Source organism: Rhizophagus irregularis, chromosome 32 (assembly GCF_026210795.1).
Source record: "Rhizophagus irregularis chromosome 32, complete sequence".
Lineage (NCBI taxonomy): Eukaryota > Fungi > Glomeromycota > Glomeromycetes > Glomerales > Glomeraceae > Rhizophagus > Rhizophagus irregularis.
The window spans coordinates 1028161-1055469 of NC_089460.1; the positions used below are offsets into that span (position 1 = coordinate 1028161).

The window sequence follows — 27309 nt, forward strand, 5'->3', positions numbered from 1 at the left end:
GATCCTACTATAAAAGGAAATTTTATGTTACATTTTTATGATTTTTTTTCTTTTTAGTCAATTAACCAATAGAATTTAAGCAAATTCTAAAGTAAGGTTCATATGAAAGTGAAATTTCTACCGGTAACATATCTTAGTAATAGGCGAGATCCTATTATATGACTTCAAATTTTTATAAATTATAAATTAAATAGTAAACTAAACTGATAAAATAATAAAGCAACATATATTAAATATTTTTATTAGATTATTTTATAGAATTTAATAAGAATTTCAATTAATATTATAGATTAAAGTTGGATAATTTTAATAAGTAGTAATAATAAAACATAAAATTTTGGATTAATTTTTATTTAATTTTTATGGATTTTACAAAAATTCTATGGAAATTTATAAGAATTCCATATAATATAATAAAAAAAAAATTTGCTACTTATGTAGCAATTAATATTTTAATAAAGTACTTTTAAAAATAAATTATACAATATAAATAAATAAAATTTCAAATTTTGGATTATTGCTATTTATAGGTGATAACTACCATACTATTTTTGAATATAAAAATAATGCATTTCCAGAATTTAAGATAAGAAGCTAAATAGAACTATCCAATTATCCTGTGATTTAATATCAGACACTATTATGAAAAAGCTTAAATCTTTCATATCAAAGAAGTAAACTGCTATTATTACTATAAGAATAATTAATTAGTTTTACAATGCCTTTAAAAAATATGTATAAATTCTAAGATGCATAAAATTAATTAAAATAAAAGATCACTTCGGTATTGGAAAAAAAGAAAAATTATTTGCTATAAAATCTTTTGCTTCTCTACAATAACTTGATTATATTTCTAAACTTAAAAGGAAAAAAAATATAATTTGTAAAAGTATAATCTGATGCAAAAATTACATCTTTTGTTACTTATTAGATAGATTACAATAATTATAGAAATTCAAGAACTGGTATAAGTTAAAAGATTGTAATAATTTTAAAGAAAAAAATAATGATAATAATTTGGTTGTAGTATAGTAAATCTTATAATTATTTTTACTTTAAAAATAAAACCTTTGATTAAAAATGATTTGTTTCATATGTAATCTATTTATTTAACATAATTAATTACTCAACAATATATATGTGAATAAGGTTGCTTGCCGTAACCTAGGGGTTTAGGCAAGATGGCGTTTCGCCGAAAAGCGAAATTCTGCCGAAACTATATTAAAGTTATATTAAAAAACTGGCGAAACTTTGGAGAAAGGCGAAACTGCCAAAACTTATTATAAATGCCGAAACTGCCGAAACTCTGCCGAAACTATAATAAATCTATAGTAAAATTTTGATGAAACTAATTGTAGGATTTTGAAGAGGTTTAGACAAGTAACCTTATATGTGAAATATTTTCTTGATATAATAAGCAATTTCAATTATAAATTAATAATATTAGAATAATTCTATAATTCTTTATTTTTTGTAATTTGTGTTACTTTAAATATTTTAATAAATTTATAAATATGCTGTAATTTAAAAAAAAAATTATAATATATTATTTATATTTTTAAAAAATAAAGTTCAAATTATATAAAAATTCAAATAATATATAATTTTAAAAATAATCATATATTTTTTAAAAAATTAATTGTTTTATTAATTATTTTTTTTATTATACTTAATAGTACAGTAATATGGTTAAAAGAAGAAATTACAAGAATCTATAATTTTATAATAATTAATTATGGTACTTTATTTACTGAAATATAATATGCAAATATATCTTATGAGTTATACAAAATTATTAAATAAATCAAAAGAAATAAAAGAAAATAAAAAAAACAAAAATGTAAAATAGGAAAATAATTAATAATAGAAATCTTTTTATAAAATTATCTACATTTTTAAAACTAAAAGTATTTTTACAAATATTGTTAAACCACTTATAGTTTTTTAAGCATTAATTGAATTTTATTTAAAACTGTAAGTTTTTTATTATTATTACTTAAAAATTTGTTATTTTTTTAATGTACTTAGCTAGGACCCACCTACTACTAAGATATGTTACCGGTAGAAATTTCACTTTCATATGAAACTTTACCTTAGAATTTGCTTAAATTCTATTAGTTAATTAACTAAAAAGGAAAAAAATCATAACAATGCAACATAAAATTTCCTTTTATAGTAGGATTTTTAAAGAATTTTATATGTAAACCTTACCTTAAGCTACAGGGTGACCTATCTTAATAGTAGGCAAGGTCCTACTTAGCTTCTTTATATTTATATTTAACTGTTAATTAATATTCTGCAAATTTTTAAAATCATCATCTTGATTTTTTTTTGATAATGATCTTTTCTTGGTGATTTTAATTAAGATTTATTCAAATTTGTTATAAAATAATATTTTCAAATATTTATAGCAAGATAAATTCTGTACCAATAATTTTATTCAAGTCAGTTCATGTTTTATAATATGTAATCAGTTTATATTTTTGCCTATCTTGAATAATCTTAAATGCTTTATATTTCTATATATATAAAGTTAAAATTAAAAGTTAAAAGTCAAAATATTTCAGTTTTGGAGGTCTTAAAGTTAAAATTAAAGTTAAAATTTATCATATCATATGATTTTAAATAGTTGTGAAATAATAAAAATTTTAAATTGCAATAACTCTATTAATATTAAAACTATAAATATGAAAATAATGAAATTAGTGTTGCTGTCCAAAATTTATTTAATGATAAAATTAAAAATCTGAAATTTAAAAACTTTATTTTTAATAAAAAAATTGGCAAATCTGAAACTTTTCTAAATTATAATTAGTTTCAGAAAAGTATAATAACAGTTTAAACAATTAATTTTATTATAAAAAATAGTTTTAAATTAAATTTTAACTAAACTAAAATCTTGAAAAAATAGTTTTGGCAAGCATCTTTATATAAAATACATATTATTTAAATCCTTTCAATAAAATAAATCAAATAGTATAAAAATTATTGGAATTTAATTACTAAATACCAAAATCATAAGCATAATATTTAAATAAGTAAGTATAAATTAATATTAATATTATCAATATAATCTTACTATCATATGATTAAAACTTTTAAATAAGTTATAGATTATTAAATTCTTTTTTTTTTTGCAAGGTAATGCAATTCATGAGTTTATTAGTTACATAATAGTAGTACAGAAATTTCTGATATATACATAACTAATCTATTAAAACTCTGAACCAGTTTCCCATCCTATAGATTGCTTCTGTGTCCTACTATCACCAATATGAAATTCATCTATATCTAAAGTTGCTGGAGAAACTAGGGGGTTTTGGCAAGTTGTTAAAATGCTGAAATGGCGAAACTTTGCTAAAACTATATAAAAGTCTTATTAAAAAGTTAGAAAAACTCTGGAGAAAAGCAAAACCTGATGAAACTTATTATAAATGCTGAAACTGCTAAAATCTTGCCAAAACTATAATAAAACTATAGTAAAATTTTGAAGAAACTAATCGTAGAATTTTGGAGAGGTTTAGGCAAGCAACCTTACCTATATTCTCCTATAGTAGCTATTAGATTATATAGAATCATTATTATCATATGGCTTCAGTATGTGCTTTCACTACTTTCTAAATAAAAGAAAAAGGATTATATCTGTATTTGTATATCTTGATATTATTATATACCTTCCAAATTACCCTATTTCCTTCCCTAATAAGTCATCAGGAAATTTGTTTAGGCGTAATAATTTAGTGTAATATTTCGGAGATGGTGTAAAATTTTGAAATATTATACTAAAAATGTAATATTACAAAAGTTTACGCTCTTAAATTTGAATAATTATAGTAATTTAAGAATATCTCACTATCTACTGATCCAATCAAGACGATCTATAGCTCATTGGAATCAGCTCATCAAGACGAATCGAATGGTAGTAAAATCGCATTTCTACAGTTGATAGAACGCTCTATAGTATGCAATAAAGTTTTAAATTAATAGAAAGTTATCTATCAAACATAAAGATATGATTTTACTACCATTCGATTCGTCTTGATGAGCTGATTCCAATGAGCTATAGATCGTCTTGATTGGATCAGTAGATAGTGAGATATTCTTAAATTACTATAATTATTCAAATTTAAGAGCGTAAACTTTTGTAATATTACAATATTTCAAAATTTTACACCACCTCCAAAATATTACACTAAATTACGCCTAAACAAATTTCCTGATGTTATTATTATAATAGATATGTAAAATATACATGCTGCCCAAATTATTTTGGGATGCCATAATTATAATTTGGGATGCTATAATTCATTCAGTTTATATATAATTTACTATGTAAAGTGCCAAAATAATTTGGGATGCCATAATTGAATTTGGGATTTTACTTATAATTACGGCAGTCCAAAATAATTTGGGTGGCATGTATAATGTAAAATAACAACTTTCATAATATTTAAGGTGGTATGAAAATTTATTTTTCAATAGTGAATTTTTTATAATCATTTTAAAGTCCAAATCTCAAATTATAATGAGAACTTTGGATTGTTTTTGAAGCAGTATATTAAGAAGATGGTAATACAAAAAAAAGAAAAAAATTTTACAAGCCACTTCTCAATTTATTTAGAAAAAAGTAAAATAATTTAGAAAATAGTATAATTATTAATAGCAAGGTTATTGGTGATAAAGCACACAAAATCAAATTGAAGTATATGTTGATGCAAATAGAAGTCAAATTAAATATTTATTGAATAATAAAATATATGTATTTTTGACCTTTTTTTTTGAAAATAAAAAAAGATTTCATAGCTTCATTATAAAATTTATGTGCTATATTAAAAAAACTGACTGTCATTACTTTTGCCAGGGTCTGTATCTTATTTATCTCTTTAACTTTATTTTAGTTATTTGCCTGGAATTTATTAATAACTTTAGAAAATTACAGTTAGAAGAATAATATTCTTTAAAAAATAAATAACAAAAAAAAATTATAATATATCAATATATAATATTAAAAAATAATGTGATAAATGTATTTTTGCCTTTTTGCAAATTTACTTAAGATGGCAAAGGTGGTTTTAAATGTCATTTGTGATTTATTTGACAAAAACCATTTTTTTTATCAAGTGATTGGCAAAGAAATTTCCTTTTTGGAAATTGTGTGATCCTTATGTATAAACACAAATTTCAGTAACAAAATTTCCTTTTTGGGTTCGCGTAATCGCGTAATACAAATTGACCAATAAAAAGCGCACATCATATACAATTAAAAGTTCGTTCATATTAATTTTTCACTATTTAGTAATCAGATGTCTATAAAAATTCAAATGGTAAAAATAAAATTAAATTCTTGTATGTAAAAGCTAACTACAGTCAGCTCGCGTTTATAACGAATTTCGATATAACGAATTATTTAGAACATAAGAATAATAATGAAATCTCAAATTTTTTTACCGTTTTTTAAAAGTAGTATTCTGAAGGCCCATTTAGTTTTGCAAACATTAATTTAGGGAAAATGCCGATCTTACGTTCAAAACACATTTTTATCACCATTATTTTCGCCGGGAACTGTATTGATCATTATCAAGTATTACATAAATAAATATATTTAATAAATTTTATTTATTATTTCTTTTTAATCATTTCATCTTTGATTCATCTTATTATTGATGGATGTTTTATTAAAAATTTAGCCAAGATATAATATTAATATATAAAACATTATAATATATGATTTATAAAATTTTAAAGGAACTTATTAATTGTTGATTTTCCGTTCTTCATACGATCCGATCGGAGAGAAAAATAATAATAAGTGAATATATAAACATAATTCAAATAATTAATTCATCAGAACATAGAAGTTGCATATTAAAAGGAAAATTTACGAATAAATAAGTTTTTGCTACTATGCTTCATTACTTCGCGTCGCGTCTTTTATTTCTTTTATTTCTTTTATTTCTTCAACATAATACAATTTATCTAGCAAAAGTTTTAGTTAACATCGAAAAAAGAATTGGTAATCGGTTCTATAATAACGACTACTTTGACTTTTTAATTACAGTAGCTACAAATTTGATATTTTTAATGTCCGTATGTTTCTTTCTTTATACGATATCAATCAGCTGCGGATAAATTCAATACTATCTTATCAATCAATTAACAATCTTCAATCAATATGATTTGATTATACTTTATCATAAGAGAAATCTTTTTTTCAGTCGAGTTTGGATTTCATCATGATCATTTAATCAGTTCATCATTCTCATGTAACAGAAAAAAAATGTCGTAAAGATACTATTATTTAAACTCAAATCAGTCAATATTTCCGCAGTCTATTGAATACAAATACGGCGTTTCTTCTCTTAACTCAGTTTTGAAAATTCTTTTCTTTATTTTTACAGAAACTCTATTCAGATAATTATATTTCCCACTATATATTTGATCACTATATATTTGACCTATTATTAAACACTTTATAATTTCTCCGAATAACAAATATTATATATTATTTCAACATATTTAAAGAAATTAATATGTCTGTATCATCAGAAGAGGATAATAATTTATATCAACAATTGCAACATCAACTGCAAAGAATTGCTCTTACTGCGCCAATCACAACACAAGGAACCACATGTATACCCTCTTTTGCTGGATCTATGCCTCAACTAGCACCTCCATTAAAAACAAAGAGAAAACAAGTAAAAAACGCTTGTGGTAAGTAAAACTTTCATTTATTTATTTTTTTTTCACGTAACTTGTCTGTAAAATATGTTTTATTGCTTATTACCATATTTACCTATTTTGGAGTCTTTTTTTGGCTATAAAATAATTTTGTACTACTTAATTCCGGGAGCTCGGAATTTGACATTTTGTGTAACAATTGTTTAAAATTTTGACATTATTAGTAAACTGTCAAAAGGCATGCAAGAGATGTGATGATGGAAGACCCTGTCAACGTTGTATAAAATACGGGCTTACTGAAACATGTAAAAACTCTATTCGAAAAGAGAGAAAAAAAGGTATCAAAAGAGGTCCATATAAACGTCGTACACAGATAAAAGGTAAAAATCCTCATAAAATAATGTACTATTATTAAAGATTTGTTAATTTTATTTTATTTTTTTTTTAAGACCAAGACGATAAATATACGACATCAACGAGTTCTGTTTCCTCTGAAGTTTTTACAGTACCCGCTTCTTACGGACAAATTGGTGAACTACCTGTTAATCCCCTTCCTATTAATCTTCCGTCAATCTCTTCACAAATATTTGGAACACAACTGTCAACACTCGATAGCGGTGAAAAATTTATTCTCATTCCTCAAAGTTCAGGAGGCACTTCATATTATGTTCTTATGCCAGTTCAACAACAAAATCAAATTTCTATTTTACCTACTAGAATTTGTGCTAGTAAAGATTTAACTACCGATTTAGATCAAGATATACAGGTTAAAATAGAATCTGAATTTCAATCAGGAGTATCTGATGGATTACTTTTAGAAGAAGATTCTAAATTCGCTGTCAATAAGGAAGAAAATTACGAAATCATCCCAAATAAAGAAAAAGAAAAAAAAGATAAATCGAATTTATCTGTTCTTTCTCTTGTATGTAGTGGTTTATTGAATCAAGAGACTGATACTTATGAACAAGCAAATAAAGAAATGGACGGAAATTCTTCACAAGACGAAGATAATGAATCTTTGAAATCTAATATATCTGATATACCTGTTAGCCAGAATCTAGTAAATAATGAAAAGCAACAAGTGTCAGAGTACAATAAAAAGAACCAAATACTTGATTCGGTTAAGAACAAAATCGTCAAAGAAAATTTGGAAGAGTCACTAAAGGCACATAATACACCTGGAGATTCGGTTAAGAATACAACACATGTGGAACCACGAGTTTATAGTTGGGACTATCATTCTCCATCATTTCAAACACCTTCAGTCGAGAGTCCTTTGTTGTTTTCAACTCCTGCTAATACTTATCCTGTAGCTCAAGCTCAATATGTGCCAATAAAGTGTGAATCAAATATTTATGATATGAAATGCACGAGACAACAAAATGAGGAGTTTCAATTACTTCAACATGGTGACTCATTTTCTCAAAATCAAATACCAATGCGACAACAATATTATGAAATATCCCCTTTCACACCATCTCATACGAATCCATCTAACGCTTACATGGTACAACAAAATCAAACATCATCTTTCTATCAATTTAGAGGTCAACAATTGCCACCACAATTCACACCAACTTCTTTGTCATTTGCTTTTAGTCCGAGAATTTCTAATAAAAGCACCCCTCAATCGCAAATTCGTTGTTATGCTGGCTTATCTGTCTCATCAAATGGCTTGGAAGATTCTTCTTAAGGTCAAATTGATGAAAATGAAGGAATTTTATGTATGTATTAATTTATCAGAAAACTTCATCTGAACGAATGAGAAACTAAAGATGATGATGTAGACATTGATAATTTATAAGCAGATTTCTTTGGAATTTTTCTTAATTTTCTTGCAATTTCAAATTTTTATGAACAATAATACTGTTTATGTATGCAAATTTCTTGTTTTTATGCGATTTAATTTTTTTTTTTGCATTTAGCTTTAAATTTTATTTAGAAATATTATTTACCAATATTTGAAATTGGTATTTGAAATAAAAAAAAATATATATATATAATAATATTTTACGCGTTTTTAAACTGCGCCACGTAGAATTAGCCGTTTTTAATTAAACCCATCGTTTGTGACGCAAATATAATGTACACTCGGATGCAATAATTATTTATAAATAGTTGATCGTAAACTCTTTCCATCTGGGGAATCAAAAAACAATACTCTAATTATTTCGTTTGTCATTTATTCTATTGAAATGACATCTTCCCCCGAAAAATCTCTTGAAACTGAATCTACAAACTCTACAAACAAACGCCAATTTCAGAAACAACCACATAGATGTTACAATCACTTACACGATGTTTTAATTGGTCTTCAATCAAACCCATTGTATTTTCGGGAACCTTTTACTTTATTTTGGAAATGTCTCAAAAGCGAAAAAGGGTATATAGTTTAATTAATTTTAAAATATTTCTTTTTACAGACTAATAAGAACAAAATTATTCATGAAACTAATATTTTTAATCTTTAGAAAAGAACCACCTCGTTATCGGCCGAATGAATGACAATTGTGAACAATTGGAAATAATTTTCTTTTTAAAACATTTAAGAAAAAAAAAAAAAAAAAAAAAAATAACAATAGGTTTTTATTATAGTTTAGATACAAAATCACTCTATAAGAGAGAAATATTCAAAGTGAACACGACTTTATGAATGTAATAGTAACGCATTATTTCATCATATAACATCCATTATTGGATGCATGTACATTGTGATTATGCTTCTCGTATGCTATAAGAAAAGAAAACTCAATGAATCATTGATAAATTATAAATCTTACATATAATCTTGTGAAAAAGAGATTTTTTTTTCTTTTGTGGGAAAAGTTTGATTTTTTTTTTAAAAAAAAAAAAAAAATATGCAAAATTGTTCTGGGGCAAGAATCTTTAATTTTTTTTTTAATAGTGGGGTGAGAAAGAAAGCAACCTTCTTTTGATAATATATGCAAAAAATTTTGAAAATATATATATATATATATATATATTTTATGTATATATATTACATTTTTATCCGAATTTGTATTCTTTCAATTAATGAGAAAAAAGATGCATGCAATAGGCAAAATATTAAACATACGTTTTGCAGATCGAAAGAAGGGGTTAAATAACTCAATAGTACCATATAAATGATAGATAAGCGAAAGTTATAATATTTTTTTAAACCGACAAAGTTAAATCGAAGTTTATGAAAATGAGACCCGAAAGAGGATATAAGATTTCTTTGTGTTTGATTGACACGTGCATATATGCGGAGTGTTGTTATTTCGGGATATTACCCACCTCTCAGGCTGGTAATTGCTTGTGGCTTGAGAAGTTGAACTAACCAACTTTTTTTCAACAAGTCACGTGAATATGTAGGAACTCAATGGAATATGTTTCAAAATTGAAGATTTAGTAATTTATAAATCCATTTCCATACAATGAGAATTTTCTTATCTCCTCTTAAAAGCGAAACCTTAAACAGAATTTTCAACAGAAAAAAAGTTATTTATAACCGGATTATCTCTTAAATTTTTTTTGCTAAACTAAAATAATTTACAATTCCACCTAAATCAAGTTGTATTCAATTAACTCATATGTCACGGAATTTTTTTTGTGTTCAATAAAATATATTTTGACTGTTAACGGTTCTAAATGAATTTATCTGTTACAACAGTTAATGATTAAGTAATCCTTTAACTAAATCCGGTTTTGTATTTTTATTGTATTTTTTTTATTTATATTTTTATATTTTTATTATATAAAAAAAAAATCTTTTTTATTTTACACTAATTTTTATTTGTTCGAGTAATATATACAACAAACATATATGACTCCTATTGACACAATACTCCAAAAATATTAATTTTTGACTTTCTTTATATTTTTTCTTTACAAGTACTTTTTTTTCCTTTGAATATTTTTTAATATATAACCAACTTCATAAAAAAAAATTTTTTTTTTTTTCCTTTCTTTGAACAATAAAAAAAATCGAAAACAATTTCTATTATCATTTTATTTTCTTGAAAGTCACTGCAATCATTTTGTATCACGACTTTTCTACTTTTTGCCGTCTAAACTGCTAAGCCATTATCATTATAATACCCCTCACCCCACCTTAATATCTATTCATACTCAGACTATATATAGCAGCGGTATTTTTGTTCTTTTTTTTTTTTTAGCTTTGTTCACCGAACTATTTGAACAAAAAAAAAAATCTTGGCTGTGGTCTCTAAGCCAATTTTTCCCCCCTTACCCCCTTTGCAACGGCTTAGGGTTATTTCCAAATTAAAACTCGTTTTATTGATGCGATAGTTTACATTTTTGTAAACTTCTAAAATTATACGTATTTTTTACGATTTTTAATTACCTTTTTATAATTATAATAATATAATGACCACGGCCGCCGCGCCAGCAATGTCTAGTGAACGATTTCAAAATACAAAAAATAGGATCGCGTCACTATCAAGTAAAAATGAAGAGGTAAATAAAATAAAAATAAAATTTATTATTTTAATAAAATAATTTAGTCTATTTTATTTAATTAATCAGCTAATTTATGATATTTTTATTTTATTTTTTTTTTTGAATGGTCACTTTTAATTTCATTATTACTTTTTTTTTTCTTTTTCTCTTTCTAAATAGTTTCTCGACCAAATAAACAAATTACAACATTCACATTCTCAAGCTTTAACTGCATTAAATAGTCAATTGGAAACCATTCCTACAGATGATTCAGAACAAAATATTGATAATCTAGTTAATAATTTAAAATTTAATCAAAGGCGTAGTAATAATTTACAACAACAATCAATATCTACTGTACTTAGGTCAGATAAATTAGGTAACGGAAAAGATCTTGAAGATGTAATGGAGGTGGAAGATGATTATAAAATGAAAATGAATGGAACAGGAACAATTACTGCTATTGATGATTCTTTATCATCGAGAAAATCGGCAAAACTTGCAATGGTAAATCGTACTGTTAAGGAATTAAAAAAAATTGAATCTAATGGAGAATTGGATCGAAAATATTTTTCAGCTGAAAATAATTCAGATTCTGAAGATGTTAATGAGAATAGTAGTATTGAAGATAAAGATTTTGAAAATATTAACGATCGACGAAGAATTCTTAAGAGTCATCCTACTTTAACTATTAATACTAAAACTACAAAATCATCTTCACGATTAATTACACCAGAATCTTCTGATTCAGAATTTGATATTTCAAAAGCACATATGCCTCTTGCTCCTACATTAGGTGGAAGTAGAAATTCTCTTCGTGCTGCTCGTCATAGTTCTGCTGAACATTATAATGGTAACATAACAGAACGACGTGGTCGGGGTATATTTTCAATGGATGATGTCATTGAAGAAGAAAGAGGAGGTTCTTTATCAGATGTAGCTGAACAAAATGAAATAAGTACTGAAAATATTAATCGTATGCGGGGTAAGCAAATAATTTCTGCAAATGGTAGAAAGCGAACACAAAAATATATGGATGAAAATGATGTTCCTAAAACAATTAAAATGCATCGAAGACCACAAACAGATGATTCATATGCTGATATTCCAGATGATAATAGTAGTGTAATGTCAACCGATTCTTATCTTCAAATAGAAGAACTTAGAGCGCGCATTCAAAAACTTGAGTCAGAACGCATTGATGATGGTATGTTTTATTATCTTTAAAATCATAATAAAAAATATATAAATTAATTATAATAATAATTATAATAAAATTTATAATAATTTCTTAATAACAATTTATTTATTTATTTATATTAAACAGAACTTATGTCTGAACGAAAGAGCCAAAGAAGAAAGAAACATCATTCTGATTCAATATCTCCAGCTGCTCTGTCTCCTGATAGTTCCCAAGGTGGGACCAGTTCGATCACAGGTGTTCCAAGACGTTCTCCGGCATTGGCCCAACATCAAAAACATTTGCAAAATGCCTTTGATATGTTTGAGAAAGCATTTACAACAGATTATCCGGTTGATGATTCCTCACCCCCACCTTCACATTCAATGGCAATGGTAGTGTCATCGGCACTTTCATTAAATCAAAAGTTGCGTTCAATCATGTCACAAATGGAACTTGATGGTCAACTTGAAAGAGGAATGAAGGCATTATTAAAAACGAGTGATGAACAGGTCCGAAGTTTAACCGAATGTTTATTAGCACTTGCTCCTCTTTCTCCAAAAAGAGTATCATCAAAGAAAATGGAGAGAGATCAACTTGGTATAAAAGGATATGCTTATTATCCTGGTGATTCATCCCTCTTGCAAGCTTCTACTCCTTCACATTCCACACGATCTATTTCTCCTCCTATACCAAGAATATCATCTGCTCCAGTTATTGCTTCCCATGAATCACAGATTAGTGAACATGATCAGCTACATGATCAATCCTCACGAAGAGTTTCTCCAGGTCCTCCATCTGATCAATCATCTCCACCTAATTCATATTATGTTCCACAAAGAGCTACATCACGTTATAGGTCTTCCTCTCCAACCTTACCAGAATATAATGATTCACAAATTTCAGCTACACGTGTATTAGAACGAAAATCACGTCGTTCCTCTGGTACTGCATATTCTGGTACAAATCCTATTTCATCAACTTCACCTTCTCCACCACCAATGCAACATCCACCTTCTCATTATGATCAACCGGGGTCGCGTGTTTATTATGAACGCGAAATTCCACGTGAAACACCTCGTGAACTACCTCGGTTACAAAGATTCAGTATACAAGGATATAACAATGTTTCATCCCAACCGGCCTCTTCAGCATATCAGAGAACTGCATCACGTCCATTAACACATATTCGAACCGATGAATTATCTTATCCTTCTAATCACGTTCGAACATCATCTACATCATCTACATCATCTATTCATCGTTCTTCATCGGGAAGATCATATACGTCACGTGTTGCTAATGAAGAATATGTAAATAGTCCAGTTTCAACTACAAGATCACAACCACGATATGAGTATACTCGAAGGTATCCTTCTGATGGTCAATCTCCAATAGAAAGACGTCCAACGCCTGGAATGGAGACGGATCGGAGATATTCAAGACGTTTGGTAAATCAAATATACGAGCCTGAAGATGGCTATGATGGGTCAAATGGTTACGGAGAAAATATTCCTGAAAGAGATTACATTAGAGATGATAAAATGGGAATAAGAAGAAACATCTCTAATGGTAGTGGTACTTTTAGACAAAAAATGGTACCTGCTCAAGAACAAGAAGTAAACAGAAATGTTGGAGTTGGTAATGAAGAAAGTCGAGGTGGTCAACAAAATGATGAAATAAATGATCAAAATGTTCAAGTAAACGGCACGAATGTTGAAAATAGTGAAGAAAATGACGGATATATATGATGAAAGTCGTATTCCTACCACTTGCAATTATTGCTCATTTTCTGCAATTTTTTCTCCATAACAATATTGAACTTTATTTTGCAAGCTGGTCTTGACACGCACGTTGAATACTTTTTCTTATAAATATTTAATCAAAAAATTATTTCGTTGTAGATATTTTTTCTCCCATTTATTATTTTTATATATTATTATTATTCGCATATGTTTTAACAATTACGTTTTTTCCCAACCTTATTGAATTATTTATTATTTATGTTTTTATCCCTCTTCATTATATAAGAGTTTCTTTTTTTTTGAATATATATTTTCAAAAAAAAAAAACACAAATTATTGATTATTGATTATTATTAAATGAAATTATATATATTTACATATATTTATCCTATATTGTTTAGTCAATTGCATATTTTATATCAGAAAAAGCGTGACAAAACGTTTAATCTAAAAAAAAAATTCATTTGTTGAAAGAAAAAAAAACTATATTTTAACTCATTATTTTTATGACAAAATTATTTTCAAAATGTATAATTTTATTTTTTTTTTTGTAAAAAATATTTTCATTTTAACATGATTATTTTATTATATATTACATTTTTTTATTTTTATTTTTTTTTTTTAAAAAAAAAAATTATTTTGTAATATTTTTTATACTATCGACTTTTTCTTTCGAAATGAATTAATGAAAAAATCTAATTTTTACTTAACTATATTATATCTAAGAGTGTGCTCATAATATTTTATTGTGTGATTGTATGGATTGTATTTGAATGGTTAAACCTGTGAACCTTTTACGTATATGAGTATTTGAAGAATAAATTATAAATTGTTCCGACTCTTGATTCCCAGGTTATGTACATCGATTTATTTTAAAAAGAAATAATATTTCCCATAAATATAGGCGTTGGACAAAGCAAGTGATGTCATTAAAATAGGTAAAGGTTTTCTTGATTTAATTGATTTTTCAGCATTAAATATACTGTATATTAATGACCAAGCTTATAATAAAAGGTGATTCAAAGTTAGTTTTTTTTTTGAGAAATAAAAATACAATAATTTGGTAATTTAAAAAGTACAAACATGCTGTAGTTCCTCCTCCATTGCTTAAATCGCCTGTATAAGTCATATATCTAGAATTAAAAATGATTATTTTAGGATAATTTAAAGAATAAAGAACAAAAAAGGGAATGAAATGAATGATTTATAACTACCCTGAAAAAGAAAATATTAAACCAAAACCTACGACAGTCCATATCGAAGACATTCCAGGATATTGTCTTACTGCCATTCCTGAGGACCCTAAACCTTTTTTATTTTTTTTTTAAGAAAAAAAAAATAATTTTAAAAGTTTCTTCAGTGCTTTTCTGGTTTTATATTCGGGTTTCTTTCACAAATAATAACTTAATGTACATAACGTCGCCATTGTCCAAGCTGGATATGGGGTATCGGCTAATTTTTTAGTAATAGGTTCATTTTCCTTCGTTGTTTTCAAAGACTCATCATTATTTGTTTTAGAAGTATTCATTTTTTTTGGGAACTTAAAACTAATTTTTCACACTGCGTCCCTTAAGGGTAATTTTTTTTTAAAAAAAAAAATGTAGATGAGATATCAGATATTTAATTATTTATACATCTCATCAACAAAAATTTAGTCCACGTGACCATGTGGCGCAACTTCATTTATACCACACCTCGTCACTTTTTCCCCACGTGACTTTTTGGCCGGCATTACGGAATTAAGAAATTAACCATGTGATGAATAAGTATGTGAAAAATAATTTTTCACCCCTCGAAAAAAATCGTCCCCAGAATAATTATGAAAAAGGAAAACGCAGAGGGTGTGATACCATGTGACAAATGTTTTTACTATGATCACATGGAGGAAGAAAAGTGACAGTGATACTGGGTAAGATGCGCAACTTCATTCTTCGTATTAAATTTGTAAGATTTTTTAAATTAAAATAAGTAATTGTAATGTAGTACCTTATTTCTTTATATATTTACAAATATTATTTGCAGCTTTTATTATCTTGATTTTTATTATATACAGTTATAAAAAGTTTTCAATTAAGAATGAATAATTAAAAAAAATGGAAGAAGAGTAGTTTTTTATGTAATTGACAATATAAGATAAAATCAATTCATTTTTTTAAAATGTAAATTTATTTAACTGAATAAAAATAGTATAAAAATAAGATTTATAATTTATAAGTTTTATAATCTCTGCTATTCAGATTTTTATCTAGTTTTTAAAAACTGAAAATAAGAATTTAATGAATACTGCAAATAATGTAAAAACTAATAAGTAATTTTATTTTATTTCATTATTATAGGTTAACTTTTTACAGTGCTTTTTTTTTATTATAACTTTCATTTAATAAACTTATTTAATAAAATAATTATTAAAATAAAATTATTTTTAATTATATTAAAATTACCAATTGTATTAAAAATTGAATTTAAATATCCATTTAATTTTATTTTATAATATTGGTTTGAAAAGCAATTTTATAATTAAAATTTAAATTTACAAAAAGATTTACTATTTAAAGATATTTATATTATAGCAGATTATTTATAATTTTAAAAACTATTTATTTAATATATTATATAATTTTATCTTTCAGTTTTTTTTATATAATATCTAGTTGTACCTGTTGCTTCGTACCAGAATTGTTTGTAATGCTGGCTGGAATAATATAATCATCATATAAATTTCACTTTTTTGAATTTGTTAACGTTATGACATCACATAATAAACTGATTAATGAAAAGTAATATTACACAATTTAGAATTTATTATACAGGTAATCTAAATGTTACAAATTATATAGATTCATTATATATATAATCAAAATTATTTTGGAATTAATTTAAGATGTTATAATAAAACTTATCGCTATTTTCAATTTAATTGAAACTGATTAAATTATAAATAAAAATAATAAAATACTGAAAACACTTGACAATACATCACTATCATCAAACATAACGATCAGCCAATGAAATTTAAACACATAATAATTTACTGAATAAAAAAATTATTTTTTGCGTTCAAACGTTCAAAAGAAAAAATTTTAACATGCCTTTTGCAACCTTACAATAATTAGAAAATTTCACCAACCATTTAAAAACAATAATTACTACTTTATAATATTTTGATTATCTGTAATTTGATTTGAATAAGTTTTTATTTAAAGGTTTAAAGTTTATATAATTATAATAATTTTTTTTTAAAAAAAAAATCAAATTTTAGTGTTCTATTAATTTGTAATTTAAATGATTTTTTAATTTTTAAAAAAAACAAATCTTTTTCTAATCATAATCCAAAAATTGCCTTAACTCAAGTACCCACTGCATTTATTTATAGATATAAATATTTATCTCTAACTGTATATAAAAATATCTTGTTTATCCAACAAGGTTTATAATAAAGTGAATAAGAATAAAAATCAGTAATTATTACTTGCTAATATTATACAGTATAGCCAATATAATAATAAACTTAGTTTACCTTTAAAATAATGTTAAACTTTGCAATCTAAAATACTGGTAAGTACTTTATTATTATTTAATAAGTATTTTCAGTTAAATACTCCAGTTAAATAAAAAAAAATAATAAAAATAATACAGGAGTGGCTTAGCATGATACGTCAATCAAAATATTTTATATGTTCATATGTGAAACATGATGCTTTATTAGTACAGTTTCACAAAATTATGAGTTTTCGGTCTTTTTATTATAATTGATCAACAAGCCGCAGTTTTAACCAAATTGAAAATGGTGATAAAAATATATATAGATTTTGCTATTTTAAGAGTTGGTAATTGGATTTTAATAATCTTAGATTTGTTTTATTAAAACAAATATTTTGATATATATTTCATTTTTGTAAATATAATATTAACCAAAATATTTCATTTAAAATTTTTATTATATAGTGAAATTTTAATATATAACATATCCACCAATTTGTGAAATTAGCCAAAATTAAGATTTTTATAAAGATTTGCACATTTTAACAAGAATTATTATGTTTCACAAGCTTAAATTATATGTGTTATATAATCAGATAATATAAATCTATCAAAAAATAAATAAAAATTTTTTAACGTTTATTCAAAAATAACAATGGTAACTACTTTCTTTTTCAATCACTTTTCAATCAGATTTTTGTTAAGTGATTTAGAAAAGTTTATAGGCATATATAGCAGGTTTTTTTTTAATCAGTAAGTAAGAAAACAAATATTAATAATTTATATTAATAAGAAAAATCTTTTTTCATTTATTTTTAACCTTAGTTCCTTCTTTTTTTTAGTAAAAATATATACAAAATAAAAATGTGAGTTATAATTTAGAGTTTTTGAGATGTTTTTTTTGTTTTTTACTATACTGATTTTATTCTACTTGTTAATTACTTTTTAAAATTGATTTTATTAATTTATTCAATTTAAAATAGAAATAGCAAATAAAACCTTGTTAAGTAAAGTAAAAAGAATTCAATAATACCTGTAAAGATCATTTTTTGGTAAGAATTATAATTTTAAAAATTTTTGTGTCAGAGTTTTATTCAATTAACAAAATTGTTAATATCTCGGCGTACATGCATGCTAAATACATATATTTATATTTATATAAAATCCCTACCTGAACGAAAAAAAATCATTCAGATCGAATTACTAGATGTGAAGATATTAACAATCAAAGTCAAAAGTTAAAAATAAATATATTGAACGTAATTATTCAGCAACTTGTGATTTAATTCATGCGATATTTGGTTTATAGATAGCTCTTGATTACCTCTTTCTAATGAATATAAATTCATTCGTCTAGCACATATACACATTAAGTTATTCAATATTTTGTTATGACAATTATATTTAAATTTTTTAATTTTAATGATATTATTAAAATAATCAAAAGATAATATAATTAAATCAATTTTATTTATGTCAGCTGGTGTGAATCTATCATTTTCATGTAACTTGCATTTGCATTTGCTTAATAAAGTTAGTTTTTTGAATATAAAAACTTAATTCCATAAATCAGCCCATATGAATATATTGCTATTATAGTAAAATTAAGTATAATAAAGTTATTATTTACATATAATTTAAGATTTTTTTTTGTTTATAGTCATAGTTTGCACTTTACATCTTCATATAAATCATATCTCCTTTCTTTCATAATTTCCAGAGTTGGTAATAAATTGTTTATAAGTTTCAAGTATTTAATAAAAATTAGTTTAATTTTATTTATAATTAAAAAATATAAATCATCATAAGTTTATAAACTTTTATTTTATTTATTTAATATTTTTAAAGTAATATAAAATTTTAATACAAATAATTAGATTACTATTTAATATAATTTTTTAAAAACATATATAGTTTATTATTTTATTTTAAATAATAATAATAACTAATCTAAATATTTTTTATTTATATTAAATAAAAATTTATTTATTATATTTAAGAAAGTAATAAACTTGAAGATGATTATTACCATTAGCCAGAATTATCAATTTTTATTAGCACTATATTTTTTTAATGCTAGTCGATTATCATAATTTTAGTTATTAGTGATTATCATTTTTGATGATAGTTAGAAAAATTTTTTAAAAATTATTATTATTAAATTTCTTTTATTAAGATAAATTTTATTGAATTATTATAAAAAATAGGAAAATAAATAATTTTTTGAAAATTTTATTCTATATGAGGACTTTTATAGCAAAAGGAAGAATAATACTAGTCAAAAATTAGTTTAATAAAGCTTATGCTTGAATTTTATTAATTTTTGCCATAAGTAACTTTAGATAATACCAGGTATTCAAGAAAGAACCACAACAAAGTGCAGAACTAACTAATTCAAGAACAAATAATCTTTTGAAAAAAAAATACATAAAAAGAAATGCAAGATTATAAACCCAACACCCTCTCTATATAAATTATTACAGTTACCCTCAAATTATATCTTAAACCCAGTAGAATCGACTATGCTATATGTACCTAGCGAAGCATTCCGCTACATTTAAAGATCAAGTCACCCTATAAGCCAAGTACTATTAGCGCAATTAAAAAGGAACAAAATTCAATTTTTCCTATTTAACTACATACTATGGATAACAAATCTACTTCAAAAGACCTCAGGAAACTTTTTAGTGTCATGCAGTCCAGCCGCTAGAGGAACTTTTTAGTGTCATGCAATTCTCAAAGGGACATCCACCTCATTGCGAATGATCCGTCAGTCTAAGATCTACCTAGATAAATCAATCCAATGATAGTCCAACATGTGACTACCTTGATCAGCATACTACAAAACTGCAGTACCTAACCTGTCACCCCCTTATCACTCGAATGATCATCAATTTTGAAAATTAGTAATACCAAGCCATCATGACGATCAAATTTTCCAGTATCCCCTACCCCCCAAAGAAAATAAGGTTACACTGAAAAAAATGACCAAGAAAAACAAAAAGCAAAAAAATAAAGACATAAACTTCAGGAAAACTCGAAGTGCAATGAGAAAAACTTGAGTAAAAAACACCAAACATACACCTCAACTCCGTCTCCTTATTTTAGAAGACTAACTTCTCCGTTAATAACATCAATTAGCAAGAAATACGTTGGTCAAGAACTAGTCAAAAATTAATATATTGATAGCAGATATGTATCAGATATATACCTAATATATGTAGTAATGGGTACCTGATATAAGATATATATAAATATATATATTATATACATTTCAGTATCTAATATATATAATATATAAATGATATATATATTTATATATATCTTATACATATCAGGTTTCAGATATCTGATTTTCTGCATTTTTACTACACATATCAGATACATATTTGATATATATTTGCTACCTGATATATTAATTTTTAATTAGTTTAATAAGCTAATTGTGAAATTTTGAAGAATCGCAATTTTAAATCACATGATTAATTTTATAGATCATTATTTAATTATGAAAAATTCAAATTTTTTTATATAAATTAGAATAAAATTTTGCAAGGAATTTATTAAAATAATGATTTTATTTTGACAAATTTATATAATTTATTAATATTATAAAAGTAAAATTTTTAAATAATAAAAAATATTTTTTTTTTTTTAATAATTTATATATGGTTTATTGATATTTAATTTATATATCATACAAACAAATTATTATGAGCTATATCTATCCAGTAAGATAGAACTCTGGAAAACTAATATAAAGATTATAAAGGACTTTTGGCCAAAAACATCACTTTTCGCTAAAACTCAAAAAATTGTTTTTTTTGTAAATATTTCAGCATCCAGTAATTTAATTTTAATGAATTTTTTTATTTTGTAGCCTCATTCAGATCTACAATTTATAAAAATTTTATCAAAATTGGACCACTGGATGCCAAGATATTTGCAAAAACGATTTTTTAAACCCTTAAAAAAAAGGACATTTTTTCACCCCTGTGATGGTCATGACAGTACTTGGGCGTGATGTTTAATGCATATTTATCACGTGATATGTGCGTAACATTTAGGTGTTAGTGAAATATCTATTTTGTAGTGAAATATGAACCCAGCTTAAAAAATGGGTCAATTCACCAAAAGTATGACTTATGACCTATATTAAAGAATTCCGGGGTCCTAGTAAGATGTAATCATCAAAATAAATAATAAAAAAATATTAAATTTACAATTTTTTTTATTATTATATATATTACTAATAAAGAATTATATTTTTTATATAGTAAATACTTTTTTATAATTATTTTATGAGTTTCATATCATGTAAAATACCTCTTAAATAATTATATAATAGTGTAATTTAATTATTTAATGAAAATTTATTTTTTAATAGTATTTAAATAAATTAAATTTTTTATAGAATTACACTATAGAATTAAAACAAGTAATTTATTTAATAACATAATATTTTAATAGAAAATTATGTAATTATATAAGTTAATTATAAATAACATTATTTATTAATCCTAAATACTTTAAATTTAAAAATATTTTTATTATTTTTTGATTTAATATATTATAAAAATAATAAAATATTGATTTTTAATTTATTAAATTTGGTTTATTAATAATTTAAATTTATAATAATTAGATAATAGTATTTTTAAATTTTATACAGTATATTTTAAAATAAATATTCAAAAATAAGATATAGAATTTTGTTTATTGTAATTATAACAGATAAATATAAAATTAGATACCATTTATATTATTACAATAATTAATAACATATAATAATTTATATAATTTTAGAAACAAACTGAATAGCTAATTACATCTAGTATTGCTGCCCAAAACTTAACAATAAAATTCAAAAATCTGAAACTCAAAAACTTTATTTTTAATGAAAAAATTGGTAAATCTGAAAATTAAGTTTTGGAAAAGCATAAAAACAGTTTAGGCAATTAATTTTATTATAAAAAATAATTTCAGATTGAATTTTGACTAAACAAAAAAAATTACTACTATCTGTAATATATAAGTAATAATATAATAATATATAATATTGATATTAATTTAGCAAACTATTTTTTTTTATTTATACTAATTGTATTTAAAGAATATATTTTTTTTGCTTTTAATTTGGCATTTTTTTATTAGTAAAAGACTAATTTTAACCCTGGTGATTTATCAATCTGGATGATTTAATCTACTAATAAAGTTTATGTAATTATATAATTTTGCCCAAATTTTCAAAAAAATAAGTAAATTATGGTCATGATCAAAAATAAGAGATATTGTCAAAAATATTAAGAAAACTTGGTCATTATATTCTATAATATCCAAATAAATAAAATTTATATAACGTGAATAATAACATAAATAATTTCTTTTTTTTTAAAAAAAAATGATCGATATAAAATATAAATTTTAGGGGGGTGATTTAACCCAGATTATCTAACCCAGTTAGCAAACTCTTTTATTATTACAAATTTTTTATGAAAAACTGAAAATCCGAAAATAGTAAAATCAGAAAATCAGGTTTTTAGTTGGCTGAAACTATTTTACTTAGAAAGGTAATTGGAATTTGTCAAATACATGAAAAAGGAATTGGCTGAAACTATAGCCAATATTTTTTTTTAGAAAAGTGCAACGATTATTTGTTCTAAATAAGCTTATTTTTATTCGGGGAAGCTGATAAATTTCAGATCAAAATTATTTTAAAAATAACAGAAAAGCGCGCCTCATTTGATTGTTTGGTTCCTTTTAAAATAGAATAGCCTCTAATTAAAGGGAATGGATGTAATGAACAATGCGCAAACACTTGAAGCACAAGCACGTTTATAGCTAAAAATAGAAATTATAAATTTGATGCATATAACAGTATGTACCGAGTATGCAAGAATATGGACCAGTAATATAAGCATTAAATTGGAATTTCTTGATTTTTCATTGGATGATCTTTGAAAAAAAATTTTTTTTTTGTATCCTTTCTTAGCTATAATTATAAATTGTTATTTTAGAGAACGAAAACTTTGAATATCAATAATACCCCTTCTGCACACTGCGCTCTTTCTAGGAGGCACATTCGACATCTAATAAATTTGAATTGGTTAGCAAAGAAAGTTCATGCGTTATTAAGCACTAGCATTAATTACTCGAAATTACATTAGGCGAGTAACACATTACAATGCTTACAATGCTTTAATCAATCAGATTTGTGTTACAGATTGTCGAGATAACTTTGACTATCAAAACAAGAGTTTCTTTTTTTTGTGCGCCAGTCGTGGACAAAAATAAAAGGCGCGACATTCTAAAAAAGGGGTTAGTCCCCTTGTAAAAATGTATAAATTGTCCTTCTCCACGCTCTTTTTTGTTCCTCTCTCTTCACATTTTGTATTTTTATTATTCATTCACCCTTCATATTAAAATATCTACAAAATAGATCAAAATGTGTGGTATTTTTGCTTATCTTAACTACCTTATTGCCAAAGATCGAAGAACAATTATTGATATCCTTACGAGTGGTTTATCTCGTCTTGAGTACCGTGGTTACGATTCCGCAGGTTTAGCAATCGACGGGGATGATAGCGGAGTAGTACTCATCTATAAACAAGTCGGAAAAGTTGCCGCGTTAAAGAAACTCGTTGCTGAAGCAACTGTTGACTTTGAAAAAGAATTTGTCAGCCACTGTGGTATGGCACATACTCGTTGGGCTACTCACGGTGAACCTTCTCCAACGAATTCACATCCTCATCGTTCTGACCCAAAGGGCGAATTTACTGTGGTTCATAATGGTATAATTACTAATTATAAGGAATTGAAGACAGTCCTCGAGAAGAAAGGTTATATGTTTGAATCGGAGACAGATACTGAAGCTGTTGCCAAACTTGCGAAGTATTTGTATGATACTCAAAAATCCAATGAAAACTTGAGTTTCACCGCGCTTGTTAAAGGTGTCATCAAGGAATTGGTAAATATTTCAAATTGATATCGTTTTTATACAAGCATTGCTAATTATATTGATTAATTAAAAATACGCGTTATTCTTTTCTTTCAATAGGAAGGAGCTTTTGCCTTGATCTTTAAGAGTGTACATTTCCCCAACGAAATTGTTGCCACGCGTCGTGGATCTCCTTTGTTAGTTGGTGTCAAAACTGAAAAAAAATTAAAAGTAGACTTCGTCGATGTTGAATTTGGAACAGGTAAGAATCGTTTTATAGGTTATCATATTTTTAGTAATCGGGCATATTAATGTTATTGTTTCTTTCAAATGGCGAATTTTTGAGTTTTTATTATAAGTGGATAGATACATGAGCCAGTTGTTATTAACGTCGTTGTTATTATCTTCGGCAATAAATTTTATTTTGTTTTTATAACGAGTCTTGTTTCTTTTCGCTTTTTATAAAGATTCTGCATTTGCACCAACGGAAGAAAAGGTAGAAGGAGGTTTATTATCTCCCACTGATGGTCATCCAAAACTAAGACGTAGTCAATCGCGCGCTTTCTTAAGTGAAGATGGGTTACCTCAACCGATTGAATATTTCCTTGCATCTGATCCTTCTGCTATCGTTGAACACACTAAACGCGTACTTTACCTTGAGGATGATGATATTGGACACATCTGTGATGGAGGTAATAATAAAATTAATAATTCAAATTAATTTAATTCCATTATTTATGTAATTATCATACTACTACAATTATAGAACTTCATATTCATCGTTTAAGACGTGATGATGGGATATCAGCTGTTCGTTCTATTCAAACTTTAGAAATCGAATTAGCTGAAATTATGAAAGGTTCCTTTGATCACTTCATGCAAAAGGAAATTTATGAACAACCTGAGTCAGTAGTAAATACTATGCGTGGTCGCGTTAACTTTGAAAGTCATAAAGTCACTCTTGGTGGTCTTAAAGCATATTTAGCAACTATTCGACGTTGCAGACGTATAGTATTTTGCGCATGCGGCACAAGTTATCACTCTTGCGTGGCTGTAAGTTTGCAATAAAATCTTGATAAAACGGATCTATTGTATTTTTTTAAATAATATATTGACCATTTGAATAATTACACTGTAGACCCGTGCCATTTTTGAAGAGTTAACAGAAATTCCTGTCTCAGTAGAGTTAGCCAGTGATTTCTTGGACAGGAAGACTCCTATATTCAGAGATGATGTGTGCGTGTTTGTGTCACAATCTGGTGAGACAGCAGACACAATCCTTGCTTTAAGATATTCTCTCGAACGTGGAGCTCTTTGTCTTGGAATTACCAACACTGTTGGCTCAACTATCTCACGAGAGACACACTGTGGTGTTCACATTAATGCTGGTCCCGAAATTGGTGTCGCATCCACTAAGGTATGAACTTTTTTTTTGATATTTTAATACTCTTCATTTGAAGAATATAATTCGATTAATACCGTTTATTTATCGTTATTAGGCCTATACTTCACAATTTATTGCTTTGGTCATGATGGCCATTCAATTGAGTGAAGATCGTTCATCAATGACTCAGCGACGAAATGACATAATTGAAGAACTCAGAAAATTATCTGATCATATTAAACAAGTTTTAAATAGTGATAAAGAATTACAACAACTTGCCAAAGATGTTCTTTATAAAGAGAAAAGTCTTTTGATTATGGGTCGTGGGTTTCAAAATGCTACATGTTTAGAAGGTGCATTGAAGATCAAAGAAGTTTCATATATGCATTCCGAAGGTATTTTAGCCGGTGAATTAAAACATGGTCCTTTGGCTCTTATCGACGAAAATATGCCAGTCATTCTTATCATGACTAAAGATTCTTTGTATCCGGTATGTTATTTAACCAATTCGATTTCTTATGCAATTAAATAAGTCATAACACTACTATGTATACATTAGAAAGTACAAAGCGCTCTTCAACAAGTTACAGCCCGTAAGGGACAACCAATCATTATTTGCAATGATGGAGATGAGGGAATATCGAGTCAATACAAAACGATTCGTGTTCCCCAAACAGTTGATTGTTTACAAGGACTTCTTACAATTATCCCCTTGCAATTGCTATCGTATCATTTGGCAGTTCTGCACGGAGTTGACGTTGATTTCCCACGAAATTTAGCCAAATCTGTAAGTTACTTTATATTTTCTGTATAAACGTGTTAATTTTATAGCATATTAATTAATCAATCAACTTGTATTTATAGGTAACCGTTGAATAGAAAGGGTCATATTTATAAGTAACTGTTGAATAGAAAAGGTCATTAATGACCTATTAAAAAAAAGTAAATATTTCTACCCTAAAATATTTCATCAGTCTTATTTGTTTTTCAACCTGATAATATATTTATTTCCAATGATATTGTAATAATGGACTTTATTTATTAAGGAATCCAAGAAGAGATGTTTTTTGGTATAGATTTATTGTTGTTAATTATTATTTCAATTCGTATATTATTCATTATTTATTTTTTCATAATAAAATCATATTTACTGTACTACATTTACATGTTCCGTATTGAATGTAACATAGAAAATCATGGTCACGCACTAACTCAAAGGGTAAGTCAATTCATTTGTCGCCGGATAAACTACCCGATCTAGTCGTAAATCGGAGGATATCGGAATCGATTCTAAAGATCAAAAACTGCAGCGAAAGTTGTAAAGTAAATAAAGTACAAATTATTGATAAAGTATATGACATATGATAAACATAAATTTCTTAATAATTTGTCTCGTGTAAAAAATTTGCCATATGATTGATAAAAAATTGTGTCTCATTACATCAAATTGGCTTTGATG

General features: G+C 25.6%; 5 protein-coding genes across 5 annotated transcripts; 4 read left to right on the forward strand and 1 right to left on the reverse strand.

The window, feature by feature from the left end:
* Positions 1-6530: 6530 nt before the first annotated feature.
* Positions 6531-8374, forward strand: OCT59_023029 (uncharacterized protein; the record flags this gene model as incomplete). The annotated part of the gene is made up of 3 exons (XM_066150511.1): positions 6531-6714; positions 6906-7061; positions 7131-8374. The coding sequence occupies 3 exons, from the start codon at positions 6531-6533 to the stop codon at positions 8372-8374; spliced, it is 1584 nt and encodes a 527-aa protein (XP_066006536.1).
* A 446-nt stretch (positions 8375-8820) lies between these two features.
* Positions 8821-9522, forward strand: OCT59_023030 (uncharacterized protein). The gene is made up of 2 exons (XM_025320119.2): positions 8821-9064; positions 9153-9522. The coding sequence occupies exons 1-2, from the start codon at positions 8877-8879 to the stop codon at positions 9184-9186; spliced, it is 222 nt and encodes a 73-aa protein (XP_025172143.1). The 5' UTR covers positions 8821-8876; the 3' UTR covers positions 9187-9522.
* A 1323-nt stretch (positions 9523-10845) lies between these two features.
* OCT59_023031 (uncharacterized protein) lies at positions 10846-14430 on the forward strand. Its single transcript, XM_025320120.2, has 3 exons — positions 10846-11142; positions 11305-12331; positions 12452-14430. The coding sequence occupies exons 1-3, from the start codon at positions 11053-11055 to the stop codon at positions 14053-14055; spliced, it is 2721 nt and encodes a 906-aa protein (XP_025172144.1). The 5' UTR covers positions 10846-11052; the 3' UTR covers positions 14056-14430.
* A 173-nt stretch (positions 14431-14603) lies between these two features.
* Positions 14604-15646, reverse strand: OCT59_023032 (uncharacterized protein). The gene is made up of 4 exons (XM_025320121.2): positions 15463-15646; positions 15264-15357; positions 15133-15182; positions 14604-15050 (listed from the first exon to the last, which is right to left on the reverse strand). The coding sequence occupies exons 1-4, from the start codon at positions 15575-15577 to the stop codon at positions 14917-14919; spliced, it is 393 nt and encodes a 130-aa protein (XP_025172145.2). The 5' UTR covers positions 15578-15646; the 3' UTR covers positions 14604-14916.
* Positions 15647-23905: 8259 nt separating this feature from the next.
* OCT59_023033 (glutamine--fructose-6-phosphate transaminase (isomerizing)) lies at positions 23906-27007 on the forward strand. Its single transcript, XM_025320122.2, has 8 exons — positions 23906-24496; positions 24587-24728; positions 24934-25158; positions 25233-25519; positions 25605-25883; positions 25966-26340; positions 26410-26637; positions 26715-27007. Exons 1-8 carry the CDS (start codon positions 23975-23977, stop codon positions 26727-26729), a joined length of 2073 nt encoding a protein of 690 aa, XP_025172146.1. The 5' UTR covers positions 23906-23974; the 3' UTR covers positions 26730-27007.
* Positions 27008-27309: the final 302 nt, after the last annotated feature.